Source organism: Artibeus jamaicensis, unplaced genomic scaffold, assembly GCF_021234435.1.
Source record: "Artibeus jamaicensis isolate MK-2021 breed Jamaican fruit bat unplaced genomic scaffold, CSHL_Jam_final contig_391, whole genome shotgun sequence".
NCBI classification, from domain to species: Eukaryota; Metazoa; Chordata; class Mammalia; order Chiroptera; family Phyllostomidae; genus Artibeus; species Artibeus jamaicensis.
Genome location: NW_026521814.1, coordinates 1,258,999 through 1,273,601, shown reverse-complemented (window position 1 = coordinate 1,273,601; position 14,603 = coordinate 1,258,999). Strand labels below are relative to the sequence as shown.

General features: G+C 37.5%; 1 protein-coding gene across 1 annotated transcript in view; it reads left to right on the top strand.

Annotated features, from left to right (window-relative positions):
* DPP4 (dipeptidyl peptidase 4) overlaps positions 1-14,603 on the top strand; it is an 83,384-nt gene that overhangs the window by 18,317 nt on the left and 50,464 nt on the right. Inside the window, exons 3-8 of the mRNA XM_053665143.1 lie at positions 4,895-4,990; positions 5,381-5,472; positions 6,975-7,055; positions 12,235-12,287; positions 12,401-12,473; positions 13,296-13,416. Coding sequence (XP_053521118.1) covers positions 4,895-4,990; positions 5,381-5,472; positions 6,975-7,055; positions 12,235-12,287; positions 12,401-12,473; positions 13,296-13,416 — 516 coding nt within the window. The remainder of the gene's footprint in view (positions 1-4,894; positions 4,991-5,380; positions 5,473-6,974; positions 7,056-12,234; positions 12,288-12,400; positions 12,474-13,295; positions 13,417-14,603) is intronic.

Here is a 14,603-nt window from a genome sequence, read left to right as displayed (position 1 = left end):
GCCTGTTTCCTGTGTCCTCTCCGGGTGGAGTCTCTTTTATAAGGGCCCTGATCCCATTCATGGGGCTCCACCCTCATGACCTAAGCACCTCCCAAATGCCCCACCTCCCAAATGCCCCACCTCCTAAAACCAGCACATTGGGGTTAAGATTTCAAGCATGAATTTTGGGGGTCACAAACATTCGGCCCATTGCAGTAGATTATATATATATATATATATATAAAAGTGAGTCAGACTCTGTGTACAGGTATACATAGACATTTACAGGTCTAGCTTTATAATATTGGAAGTGTGAGTGTCTATAACTATTTATATCTTGATTTGTACTAATTTGGAATGTGTTATATGTATATTTAAGATCAGTATCTCTTGATATCAGGATACACAAGTTCTGTCCAGAAGGTATCCAGCCATGTTATATAAAAAATAGAAACATTTGTTGAAAAAGATACAAGAAACATTGTACATAGGGCAATGATACCTAAGTCGCCTTCAAAGTAGGCACCTTGGGACCTCACACAGTTCTCCCAGTTGCCATCAGCTGCCCTGTCTCTCATTGATTCCTGAATCTCACTGATGGTCTGAAATCTCTAACCTTTCAAAGGTGATTTTAGTTTTGGGAAAAGCCAGAAGTCACAGGACAGCAGATTTAGGTAATTGGGGTGCTAAGTCACCTGGCTAATTTGATGTTTCACAAAAAACTCTGCACAAGACATGATGCATGAGCAGGCATGTTGTCATGATGAAGCTGCCAATCACCAGTTGCCCATAGCTGTGGCCTTCTGAATTATCTGAATAGCTTCTGTGGAGGAATGTTCAAGCTTAACACAAAACTTGATACAGATTCATTGCTCTACTCGCTCAGTCATTTTGAATGTGACAGCCACATAGTACACATGCTCACGCAACAGTGTTTACTGCCCCCACTTACTAGTACAGTGAAGTCATCATTGTTCACACAAGTGCATCCCAGTCCACTCTCCTTGGCTGCCAGGTTACATCGATGTTGTACAAACTGTTCTTATTATATTAACAATGGCTGGACGTGTTCCAGACAGACTTCATATATCCTCAACAGTATTTCAGTAGTACTTACTTTATAAATATTTTATGTGTGAAAAAATGATTGGATGAATAGAAACAACTGAGGGCATTTAGTGAACAAATCTAGATTTGCAATTATGTAGTCCAATATAAGTTTCAAATAATGTTTTTTGTGGCACAGACTTTACTCTTGTTTGAATGTGGACAAATCCAAGGGTTAGTTTTACCCATTTGGTGTATTTCTGCTCACAAACATTAATATCTTACTAACCTTCAGAGGTAAAATGCAGGCTTGATTTGACCAAAAAAAAAGTTGTTTTGAAGCCTCTTTTATTTAATTAACAAGCTAGGCTTTAACAAACCAATGAAGTAACAGAGTAAAGTGTAGCAATTTTATTTACTTGTAATTAAAGGTTTTATAGGGAGAATTAGGACTGTGTGATGAGATCCAAAGAAATAAAATCTTAAGAACATATTTTAGAAGAGGATTCCTGTAAGAATAACCTTTCCACAGGCTGTAAAAAATTAGGAAGAGAAGTACTGCTAGCTTCACAATCCCCAAAGAGTAAACTGCAGTGGTAGGAATGTTATGATGGTGCCTGATTTTGTGAGTGTGTGTTTCAATGCATGTGGAAGAAGGAGAGAATTTGGAAAAAGATTTTAAGTGATTCATTCTCTGTGGAGGATATAGGATTGAGAAGGAAGAATCACATCATCTTTACTATGCTTGTTGGAAGATATCCTGTGTCAATCAGAAACCCCAAACCTTTTGTGTGTATATGTACTTACTATGGCATAGAACTGTGCTAGGTGTTAAGGTTGATGGAAAAAACAAAAACAAGGCCTTACAAGGCCTAGCTGTGTAGATGACACAGTAGCTGTAGGCATGGAAAAACAGTTATCAACACAAGTCATTGTTGTGAGAGCCAAATGAGTAGCATAGGAACAAAAGTCAGAGAAGGCAGAATTGAAGTCTTCATTTAAGAAGTAGAAATTGGGGGGTGGAGGATTGTCATAGCCAGGGAAGCAGTTGAAAACATCACAGGAAAGTGAATTAGGACAAGGAACAGAGTCAAAAAAGCCTCAGAAGGTCTACTGGGTTCAGGAGGCAGACCAGTGTGACTAGGTAAGAAGGTTCATGCAGCAAAGAGTAGAAATGAGTTTGGAAAGGGGGTAACATGTAATGTTGTGGAGGGCACAAATACCAGGCTGAGGAGCTTGAATCTTCCCGAAGGCATTGGGGAATCACTGAAGAGCTCACCAGGATGAAAGTGGGATTTTAGAAAAATCCACTGGTATAGTGGAGGGATTGGATTGTAGACAAACTGATGGCAGGGACACCTGGAGAAAAGATTTCACAGAAAGAATCAGGAGGATTGTTTGGATGGGGTTAATGGTGAAAGAGAAAGAGACATCAAAAATGATTTTCAGATTTTGAATTTGTGTCACTGGTAAAAGATAAAACCACACAAACTCCCTAGGTAAAACTACTTTTAGAAGGAAGACAATTATTTTAGATAAGGTAGGTATAGGACTACCATTGGACAACTCCACAAAGAAGACTGAACCCAGCACAAAAAATGTGTTTGGTGCATGGTAATAAGTGCAAATTTTGTCACTTATTTAAATGGAAAATATGCCTTACACTCCAGAAGTCACATTCTCTGGAGTTCCCTGGAAGGAATAATATATAGAGAGAAGAGTAGAACACTGAAGGCTGAGTATCAAAGCATTTCTGTCTTAGGATCAATGGAGAAAAATATTGTAGCACTCAAAGTAGGTGATGGAAAAATAATGGTCAGTGAATTAGTAGAGCTGAGGTGTCCAAGAACCAAGGGAAAGTTTTCATGAAAACTTCCACCAAGTTAAGAAAAAGCGATGATAGAAACAAAGATCCCTGAATTGGCTAATCAGCATGTCTTAAAGATCTGTGCAGTGTGAGAGGGCTTGAGGAAAGACCTCAGGGCCTCAAGAATGGCCCTGTGGCCTTTGTAGCTATGGACTGGGAATGTGCCTGGCCAAATTGGTATATGCTGTAATTGTAAAATACATACAATATTTCAAAGACTTAGTATTAAAAAATTTTAAAAATTGAGTCATAGCAGCTCTACCTAATGCATAGAAACAAACACAGGGAGGCTGCCAAAATGAAGAGACAAAAAAATATGACCCAAATAAAAGGACAGATTAAAACTTCAGGAAAAGAACTAAACCAAATGGAGACAAACAATCAATCAGATACAGAGTTCAAAACACTGGTTATAAGGATGCTTAAGGAACTTAGTGAGGACCTGAAGAGCATAAAAAAGATCCAGTCAGAAATGAAGAATATACTAATTGAAATAAAGAACAATTTACAGGGAAACAATAATAGACTGGATGAAGCCAAGAATCAAATCAATGATTTGGAACATAAGGAAACAAAAAGCAAGAAATCAGAATAATAAAAAGAAAAAAGGATCTAAAAAAATGAAGATAGTGTAAGGAGCCTTTGTAACAACTTCAAGTGTTCCAACATTCACATCATAGGGGTGACAGGAGGAGAAGAGAAAAGTAAGAATTTGGAAAGGTATTTGAAAAAATAATGAAAGAAAACTTTCCTGATTTGGTGAAGGAAATAGACATTCAAGTCCAGGAAGCACAGAGAGTCTCAAACAAGATAGATGCAAAGAGGCCCACTCTAAGACACATTAAAATTAAAATGCCAAAAGTGAAAGATAAAGAGAGAATCTTACAAGCAGCAAAAGAAGTTAGTTACCTACAGGGAGTTCCCATAAGACTGTCAGCTGATTTCACAAAAGAAACTTTGTAGACTAGAAGGGATTGGCAAGAAATATTCAAAGTCATGAAAAGCAGGGACCTACAGCCAAGATTGCTCTACCCAGCAAAGATACTGTGTAGAATCGATGGGCCAATATAGAACTTCCCAGACAAGAAAAAAAATAAAGGAGTTTATCATCATCAAACCATTATTATATGAAATGTTAAAGGGACATATTTAAGAAAAAGAAGATCAAAACTATGAACAATAAAATAGCAATAAATACATATCTATCAACAATGGAATCTAAACAACAAACTAAGCAAAAAAAAAAGGACAGAGACATAATCATGAATATGGAGGGTGTTTTGATGGTTGCCAGATGGGAGGGGAATGTGAGGAAGTGGGTGAAGACATGAGGGCATCAATAAGAACATAAACAGTAGCCATGGTAATGTAAGGTACAGTATAGGAAATTGGGTAGCTTAAGAACTTACATTTGTGACCCATGGACATGAACAATGGTGTGGGGTTGCCTGAGGAAGTGGGGGTTGCAGAGTAGAGGGGGACTAAGGGGATAAAACTGGGATAACTGTAATAGCATAATCAATAAAATATAATTTAAAAAAGAATGTTAAAGATCTCAGTATAACATTTAAATATTGATTGCACATTGAAATATTTTGATATATTGGGCTAAATAAAATGTGCTATTGAAGTTAACTTCATCTTAAAATATTTTTATATTGCTAACTAGAAAATGTACTAACATTATTTTTTCATTGGATGCTACCAATCTAGACCTTCATAATCAAGGTCACTGTTATAGCATTAATATACATCAAAATATATATTTTTGATGTATATTACATGTGCTTTACATGTGATGTAGCTTACATGTGCTTTAACAGTTAATGCATTTTCACTCCATCCACAGTTTGAAATCTTTCAAAATGTGCTCTGCATTTTGTGAGTATACTTCTGTATGTTGTAACCAATATGAATTGTAAAGATCCACTTGTTCATTTTATGGAAAACTTTAGTTATTTCATCTTATTGAACATTTGTCTCTTTTTTATCAACCCGCAGGTGATGCTATACCTGATGGTCTCAGAACCTACACTCTAAGTGATTATTTAAAAAGCACTTTTAGAACGAAGTCCTACAGCCTGCGGTGGGTTTCAGGTAAGGATTTTTGCAAGGGAGCAGGCGGATTTTTATGCTTTTGTTCATTGTAGTTAAGCTGAGTCCCTTTTATGGCACCAAGAAGATACCCTTGCTTTTTAAACCATATGGGAGAGTCTTTTTCTACCTAGGGGTGAAAAGGGACTTCAGTGAGAAAGAAACCTTATTTCTTTGTTTATGTAGTATAAAAGTTAAATGTGAATTGAAACCTTGACAAAGTGATGGAAAAGGGAATGAGTGTAATAGTCATCATTTAATATTTTTCAAACTTAGAAGTGCTTATTTAGTACTTGTGCAAACTTAAATCTTAAATTTAATCACATAATTTTTAGCTTATGGAGATATTTAATAGCAATTCAAAATGTTGATCTGGCCGTTTTCTCTCTTTAGACCATGAATATCTCTACAAACAAGAAAACAATATTTTGCTATTCAATGTCGAACGTGGAGACAGCTCCGTTTTGTTGGAGAACAGCACATTTGTATGTTTCATCCCATAATTAATTCATCCTTTAAGGAAATTCCGGGGACTTTTTCCACACCTTTTAATTCCTGAGTACTACTGTTTCACCCTGTTGGACTCTCTGCAGCACATGACAGTGGATCTTTCTCTCCTTTTTGGAATGTTCCCTGCCTTGGCTACTTTTTAGTCTCCTTTGACAATTCTTCCTCCTCTGCCCACACTCCTAAATGTAAGTGTGCTCAGGGCTCGGTCTTCATTTGCTGGCCTCCTCCCTCGTTTTGCATGCTCTCCTTCAAGTAAATTTCATACATGTCCACATCCTGCCTCAGCCTCTCTTTCTAACCTTAATTCTCCAGAACACACTTTTTTTTTTAACACTAACCTCTGCTCAAGATGTACCAGGGGTGTCCAATCTTTTGGCATCTCTATGCCACACCGGAGGAAGAAGAGCTGTCTTGGGCCACACATTAAATGCATTGTGAGACGTAGTCACACACACAAAAAGTCTCACAGTGTTTTAAGTAAATTTATGATTTTGTGTTGGGCTGCATTCACAGTCATCCTGAGCTGCATACAGCCCAGGGACCACAGGTTGGACACCCCTGAAAAATCTTTATTTCTTACTAATTGTTTGTTTGCTTCTGCATATGAATGGTCTATGAGCCATAGACCATTCCACACTAAACTAGTTATTTCCCCTTCACTCTCCTAACAAACCAAAAACATCCTAATTTTCTTCCTGAGTTCCCAATCTTGGTAAATAGTCACAATACCTCCAAGTATTGTGACTCTCCTCCAAGTCACAATACCTTTGATTCCTCCGTCCTTCCCTGTATTTAGCTACTTAATAAATCCTCTGCAATTTCAAGTGTCTCTCAGATTTCCACTTCCACCGTAGAGTCCTGATTTAAGGCCTTGTTTCATCTTGTCATAGTGAGTATTCTAATTTGTGTAACTGCCTCCTGAATACAGACCAGACCACTGCATTGCCCACATCAGGGCTGATACAACTCCTCTCGTCCCATCCCGGTCACTGTGCCACCAGAGTGCCTTTGGAAAAGCAGATAAGATTCTGTCACACCTATATGCAGAAACAGTCATGGTTCTGCTGCTTATATTTAAGTTATTTCATCTATTTTTCTAATTTTATATCTTCTCAGCTTATACTTTGATATATCCTATACTGTATTTAGGTTACACCTAGCCTTTAGACGGTCTCTCAACATGCATACCCTTTTAGTTCATGCTTGTCCCTCTACTGAGAAAGTTCTCTGTTTCTGATCTCCTCCCTCACAACTGTCTTTCCTTGGTTAAAATGAACACTTTCCTCCCAGTTTCTCTAACCCTGATCACCATCTACCTTATGCCGTGGTCATTTGTGTGGGGGATGTGCCATCTCTCCTAGATGGTGAGCTCCCAAGTCACAGGCCACATGTCTAGAAGCATACCCTCTATATAGTAAGTGCTCAGTAATGGCAGCTAAAAGGAACTAATTGTTCTTTTTTTCTACTTGATTAACAGGAGAAATTTGAACACTCTATAAATGATTATTCAGTATCTCCTGATGGAAATTTTGTTCTCTTAGAATACAACTATGTGAAGGTAAAGGAAATATTTTCTTATTGTGACATTTAAAGAAGCCTGTGAATGTGTGATTTTATAACTGATTTGAAGTCTATGGATATTTAAGATTGACACTTCATAATATAACAGGCACTAAAAACTCACTGATTCAGCATCAGAAAAAGAGACGGACATTCTCATTCATCAAAGTCCAACAAATGTTTTAAAAGAAATTTATTTGAGTGTTTTCAAATACTAAAAAGTGTAAGTAATATTACAATGTACACACTAAAACATAATAAAATAGAACTTATAATTTAAAAGTAAATTTACATGTTTGACTTGTACGTCCAGTAATATAACCCCTTATTTTCTTTGTCTCAATTTTACATGTAGTAAAACTCTCAGTAAGTATTTGCTTTGAAAAGAATTAAACTTCTCATCCTTCAGAATAGACGCTTGTAGCGTGACTCAGACAGCCCCCTTCCCAGCCATCGCGTACAAACCGCTCCTTGGCTTCCTCCAGTCACCCAGCCCAGCGTCGAATTCTCATTTGGGAAAGGTTACATTTAATCACACACCCTCATCGGGTTTAGGATGGTTGCAAATCACCAGTAACTTTAACTGCACCTTTTTAGTTATTCGTGGATTTGGCAACAGTGTTCGAGAATAGGAAGTTTTGAGACATGTAAGAAAAAGTAAAAACCTGTAGATACCCTGCATTGAAAAGAATATACAAAGCTAGGGATCCCCACCTCTGCTTTTTCCTAGAATAAATGATAAATACTAGTATAAATACCTTATCTCACACACCACTGCTGCTGTACGCAGGCCAAGCAAACCATCCCATATTTCGTTTCCCACTTTGGGACGGAGACTCCCAATCTTAATATTTACCCTGGATTCACTGTGCTGGGCTCCATGTCCTGGACGTGAAGACTAGATGACTGTGTTCTGCTAAATTTATCAACTATGAGCAAATCAGAGTCCTATGCCAACTTTAGCACATCTGTTCCCAATTAATAGATTATTATTTGTTTAATTCAGTGGTTCTTGCTGCTGTCTATGGCTTAAAATTTCTTGAGCTTGAAAAAATTTTCAGTGTCCAAGTCCAATCCTCAGATCAATAAACTGAAGTCTCTAAAGTGAAACCAGCATCACTATTATTTTTTCAAATAGTAGATTATTCTAATTGGCAACCAGGGTTGAGAGCCATTGAATAACAGGTATCCATGTTAAAGGCTAACATATAAAGACTGTGACATTAAAAGTGGAATAGTAAATGCCAGCTCAATTTACTATATAGCCAAGTTCAACAAGTGCCATTTGATGCACAGTAATGGATATATTTCCCTGATGGGCCTTAGCTGGACAACGATCATCGGTAATTTGTGTTCATTGTGGCGCTGGAGTTTACATGTGTATGTAACTGCTTTTGCTCTTTTCACTTTGTCCCTTCCTCCTGCCATCCATGCTTTCCAGGTAGTATCCAAAGAGATAAATTAGATTATGCCTAAATTAGATTACGCCATGCCTGTGCCGAAGCCCTCATGGTCATTGGCTTCAACTCACCCTCAGAATAAACCTCAAACTCTAACACAGCATCTTCAGAAGCCTGGGTGAGAGGACCCCATTCTGCCCCCTGAACCACTCTCTCTGCATTCACCATGGCTGGCCAGTGCTTCTCACCCCAGTGTGTCCCTTACAATGAACTGGGGAGGTTTTTAAAAGTACAGATGCATGCAGCCTACCCAACATCAATTAAGCCAGTATAGCCATGGGTGGCCCAGGCATGGGTAGATGTAAGGGTTCCCAGGTGAGCCATGGATCCAAAGTTAAGAACCTTTAAATGCACAACTTTTTATTTTAATCAAACATCTCTTTCATCTCTTTCTTTTTAAAAAAGATTTTATTTATGTATCTTTAGAGGGGAAGAGAAGGAGAGAGGGAGAGAAATATCAGTGTATGGTTGCCTCTCGTGTGTCCCCTGCTGGGAACTGGCTTGCAACCCAGGCATATGCCCTGACTGGGAATTGAACCACGGTTGTTTGTTTCCCAGGCCCATGCTCAATCCATTGAGCTACACCAGCCAGAGGCTTCTTTTACTTCTTTTTAAGGGCCAAAGTATTTGACACTGTTTTCTTCTGTAACAATCTTCCCCCAATCATCATCTGGCTCTCCCTTTACAGTAATTCAGGTCCCAGTTTGCTGGGGTCACTTTATCTAACATTACCCACTATCACTTCGTTTCCACACTCTCTTCATAAATTTATTGCAAAGCACTAAATTATAAGATTATCGAAAGTAGAGAACTATGCCTTCTATTTTGCTTCTCTGAGTATCCAATGGAATCTTCCGCTCAACATAAATTTGTTGACTAATTAGTGCTCAAGATACCTCTCCAGAACAACAACAACAAAAAGAAGTCTAATTTTATTCCATTTCCTGGAGGTCTGCTATGCAGTTTTCTTTTCTTACTTTTCTTTGCATAACTTCTCGATGGCTGAGTTAGTGCTTCTAGAAAGATGAATTATTACTTCTAAGTTACTTTTTAAAAGTAATGATTACTTCTAAGTGGCTACAAAAAAGGAGTGACTACATTAATAAATAAGTACCACACAGCTTGGTACAGATGTTCCCCTGGCATCTTCCCTTATTGCCTGATGCTCTAGAGAAAAAAAGAGTAACATGGTCTACCAAGTGCTGACAATTCCCGGAGCTTTGCTAAGTCCCTCATGAACCTGAGATTTTTGTTGGCCTTTTGACATTTTTCTACAGAGACAATTGAAGCTTAGAAAGAAACTTGTCTGCCGTTATACCTTAGAGACTTCTCTTAGTCCATTTGGGCTACCGTAGCAGAATACCACACTGAGTGGCTTAACCACAGATATTTATTTCCCACAGTCTGGAGGCTGAAAAGTCCAAAATCAAGGTGCCAGCAGATTTAGTGTCCAGTGAGGTCCTGTTTCTGGATGGTAGTTGGCCATCTTCTCTCTGTGTCCTCACATGGCAGAAGGGGCAAAGTATCTTTCTAGACTCTCTTTTTAAGGGAACTAATCCCATTCCTGAGGGCTCCACCATGACCTAGTCACCTTCCAAAGGCCCCACTTCCAAATATCATCCCACTGGGGGTTAGGATTTCAGCATGTGATTTAGGGGAGGGAGGCAGAAACATTCGGTCTACATCAAGACTTGAATCCAGGTTACAAGACTCCAAAGCCGTGCTCTTAAACATGATCCCTCTTATCTTTATGCTTCGGATTTTCTCTGCCACCATGCTTTGTTTGCCTCTTCACTGTGTGGAAGTCCTCTGCCTCTGAAACAGCCCAAGAATCCCCCTTTTTCATAGAGCTTTTCCCTCCCCTGTACCTAATTTATGATTCCTGACTCACCCAACCCACCTCCATTGTATCTCTTATGATTCTTTTCTTGTATTTACTTGTCCATTTCCCCCAATTCAACTATGAGCTCCTCAAGGAAAAGGAGCCTGTCTTAGCTAATAATGCCTCACGGAGGATACTTGCCAATGTTTATATCCAAAATAGATTGATGAGTCTGTTTCAAAAGATGAAGTGAACATTCCAAACATGCTGGGTTTCTTTTCAAATGCTCAGATGAATCTTATCCTGAAATGATCCCAAACCTTCTTAAATATCTCAGTGTTGTTAGCTTGTACCACACCTTTTGGTGTCAGCAGGTATCACACTCCCCCGTTTCCCAGAAACAAGCATAGGGTGTGTCAAAATAATCTAGGAATCGAAAAGAAATGTAGAACTTGCAAAAAGTAGGGACTTAATAAATATTTGTTGACACAAAATGTTGGAGGAGTGATAAATGGTAAGAGGAAAATATTCGTCAAGGTTAAGAACCCCGGCTTGTGTCTCACCCCTGTTGTTGCACGGTGAGTCCTTGGGTTACCTTATTTCATCCTTGTAGGTAAAATCCAACTGTTACTTTAACTGAGTTTCTTCCTTAAATATGAGGCTTGCACTAGACCAAGTGACCAAGTTCTAGGTATTTAAAGGTGAATAAGACACAATCTCTCTCCTCTAGGAGAGGGGTGTCAAACTCATTTCCACCAGAGGCCACATCAGCCTCCAGATTGCCTTCAAAAGGCCAAATATAATTTTAGGACTGTATAAATGTAACTATTCTTTAACAGTTAAGCAAGAACTCAGTGCTGCCACCAGGTAGAAACAAGGTGCCAGGGGGGATAAAACAAGGTGGAGGACAGTGGGCCTTGTGTTTGCCACCTGGGCTCTAGGAATATGGTAGGGAAGACAGGCATATAGATAAATAAGTTCACTTAATTTACCTTTGCATTCACATATATATAATTTTTCATGAATACAAATCTGTAGTCATATATATTTTTCTTTTGTCTTTTATTTGCTTCGGATTTTTTATTTTTTTCTGGTCTCATTTTTAAACTTGTTTTTCAAGGAATTCTCCCTTTTTCTTTTGTTTAAAATTTATCAGCAAAAAATGTTTGTAATAAGGTCTTATAACCTTTTAATGTCTATAGTCTGTCGTGGTGTATCATTTTTATTTCTGGTATTAGTCATTGACACCTTTTTTTCTCTCTCACTCTGTGTTCACAATTTTTTTACTCTGCTTAAGAGCAAATTTTTGGCTTTGTTGAATTATCTCTACTGTGTTTTTTCTATTTGATTACCACTTTTACCTTTATTATTTCTTTTCTTTTGAACTCTTTGGATTTGGTTTGCTTTTCCTTTTTGAGCTTCTTGAGATGCTTGTTTAAAATATTGATGGTATAGATATTTAAATTCTAATATAGCTAGTTGGCTTTCAAAATATCTGTACTATTTTATATTTTCATGACCAATGTAGAAAAGTAAACATAACATCACCGGCAATACAATTACAGCTCTTTCAAATGTTTTGCTAGTAAGGTGGTTGAAAAGGGATTATGTGCATTCTTCTTAAACAGGTGAACTTGACATAGTGTGGTTAGTGCTAGGAACAAGGCTTGCAGAGGAAGTGGAACATTCGCCCACTGTGGTGCTGGGAAGCCTTCTTGGCAGAGGTGATGTCGAAGTTAGGTTATAAATGAAGTCCAGAGGAGTTTCAATTTTGAGGAGATAAAATTTGAGAATTGCAAAATGTTCTTTTACTTTCTCTATCATCTTGAGCTCCTATAAGCAAGTGGTAGAACTATCATTAATCACAGGTGCCTGAAATGTGTTTTCTTTTATAGAAATGGAGGCATTCCTTCACAGCTTCATATGACATTTATGACTTAAATAAAAGGTGAGTCACTTCCTCATATAATATGCCACGCTTTTCTAGTGTAAAATTTAAAAACAAAAAAATGCACTGTGATTTATTCATTTGGTGGTTGTTTCCTTTTATCTTCTTTCCAGGCAGCTGATTACAGAAGAAAAAATTCCAAATGACACACAGTTGATCACATGGTCACCAGAGGGTCATAAATTGGTTAGTGACTTTCTTTTATTGTCAGAAAAATAATGGCTCAAATCTCTTACATGCAGAAGCTACTAATTCTGATACAGAGCAGATACTTAGGAAGCTAAAACTTCACTATCAAATATAGTGTTGTTGCCTAAAATAATATTTTACTAGTCTAACATAGTAAATACAATTTCTGAACATCTCTGAACTACCATTAGGGAATTGTTTATTTAATGGGAAAATGTTCATTAAGCTCTTAAATTCTAATTTCTGTTGTACTGAGGGTTTTTTGCTATTGTTGTAGTTTGTGGGTTTTTAAATAATACCTGCTTTTTGCTAGCTCTGTGGCCCTCTTTGTGCCATTGTAGATATATCTTCATGATTTATAGCTAAAAAAATGTCAAAGTCCAAAAGACTCTAAAGAGGAAGTCAGAATGTTTATCTGTACTTGACCTTCTCCCTCCAAGCACACAGCTGCACTCCTTAGTCACCTCCCCCAAGGAGCAATGCATAGTACACACTGTTCTGTGGAATCCGTCAGCTTTCCAGGTGTTCTTCTGTGCTTTAGCATCCAAATAGTGGTGGTTGTGAGCCTGTTCTTTTTAATATATTGAGTGTTTTTTAGGATTAATTGAGGTTATAGCTTGTATACTGATAATTTAAGAATATTAGGGGGAGGAAATAAATGACTTTTCATTTTGCTCAAACTGAATAACCTAAGGTAATCATTACTCTAGCACACTAATATTGCTTTAGGATAAGAGTTGGTAAATGTTTTCTTGAACTTCAGGATAAAATATATGATATCATATTATTACATTTTAACCTTATTTTCAATCTTTCTAGGCATATGTTTGGAACAATGATATTTATGTTAAAAATGAACCAAATGCATCAAGTCAGAGGATCACGTGGACTGGGAAGGAAGATGTAATAAGTAACGGAATGACTGACTGGGTTTATGAAGGTAGAGACTTTAAAGCATTTTTAAATCAGAATACGTGTAAGTTTTTAAAAACAGTCAAACAGTTCTTTAATGAGTGAGAAGTTCAAGGGCCCTCCTGCATTTTAAAAATATCATCAAATTGTTTTTAGCACAACACCAGGTATCTCACAGACGAAGAGTTTCTTAGGAGGAGCTAGTGCTGCTTCTGTCCTCATTGTGTCTCAATGCCCCTATTGTCTTCAGTCTGCCGCTACAAAGGGCCTTTCTGTGTAGGCAGCTTTTCTGGGGCATAAAAGCCTGTAGATTAACATCAGATGTTTCTCTAGCCAGGCCTACCTACCCCAGAAGTTACTAAAGAAAGCTAAGTACTCCCACAACACTCCTAAAGATGACAAAATACTGTTTGGAAGTTGCAAAGTAGAGGGAAAGAAAACGCCTGTTTTATAGAAGATCCGTGTTCTTTTGAATTTGGACAAATTATAATTTTCTGATTTTAAAGGAGAAAAATAATTAGAAAGGCTTAAGAAGAAGGGAATCAAAATACAGCACTAAAATGATTTTTTAAAGAATAATTTTTTTCTTTTAGGATAAAGACTTTTAGAAAATATAAAAACATTTATATTTTTTTGTGTGGCTTGTGTGGCTAAGTGGACTGAGTGCCAGCCTGTGAAGGTCAGAGGTTCAATTCCCAGTCAGGGCGCATGCCTGTGTTGCAGACCAAGTCCCCAGTAGGGGGTGCACGAGAGGCAACCACACATTGGTGTTTCTCTCCCTCTGTTTCTCCCTCCTTTCCCCTCTCTGAAAAGTAAATAAATAAAATCTTTTAAAAAAAATGCCGAGACTTAGAAAATATTAGAAAAATATTTTTCTTGTCTATAGTTGCCAGGGTAAAAGGCACTGTTTCAAACCATTCACAAAGTTTTCTCATGCTTATTAAAGATGACTCTTTATTTCATCCTATTATTTCTTCTTCATAGTTAAAAAACTGTTTCCCTTCATAACCTAATTTTGGTGGGCTCCCAGTTTAAGTCAAGTTTAATTAAATGAGTAACGTTATTTTTTTAAAAATTACTTTAAAAGAACAATAATTTCCCATGGCTCAGAAATAAGTGTGTGATTAAAACTTATAATGAAATTTACTGAAACTAGTCACTTAAAAATTGAAAACCATTTTCAACACATGACAGACATCACAGTGCAGCTTCCAG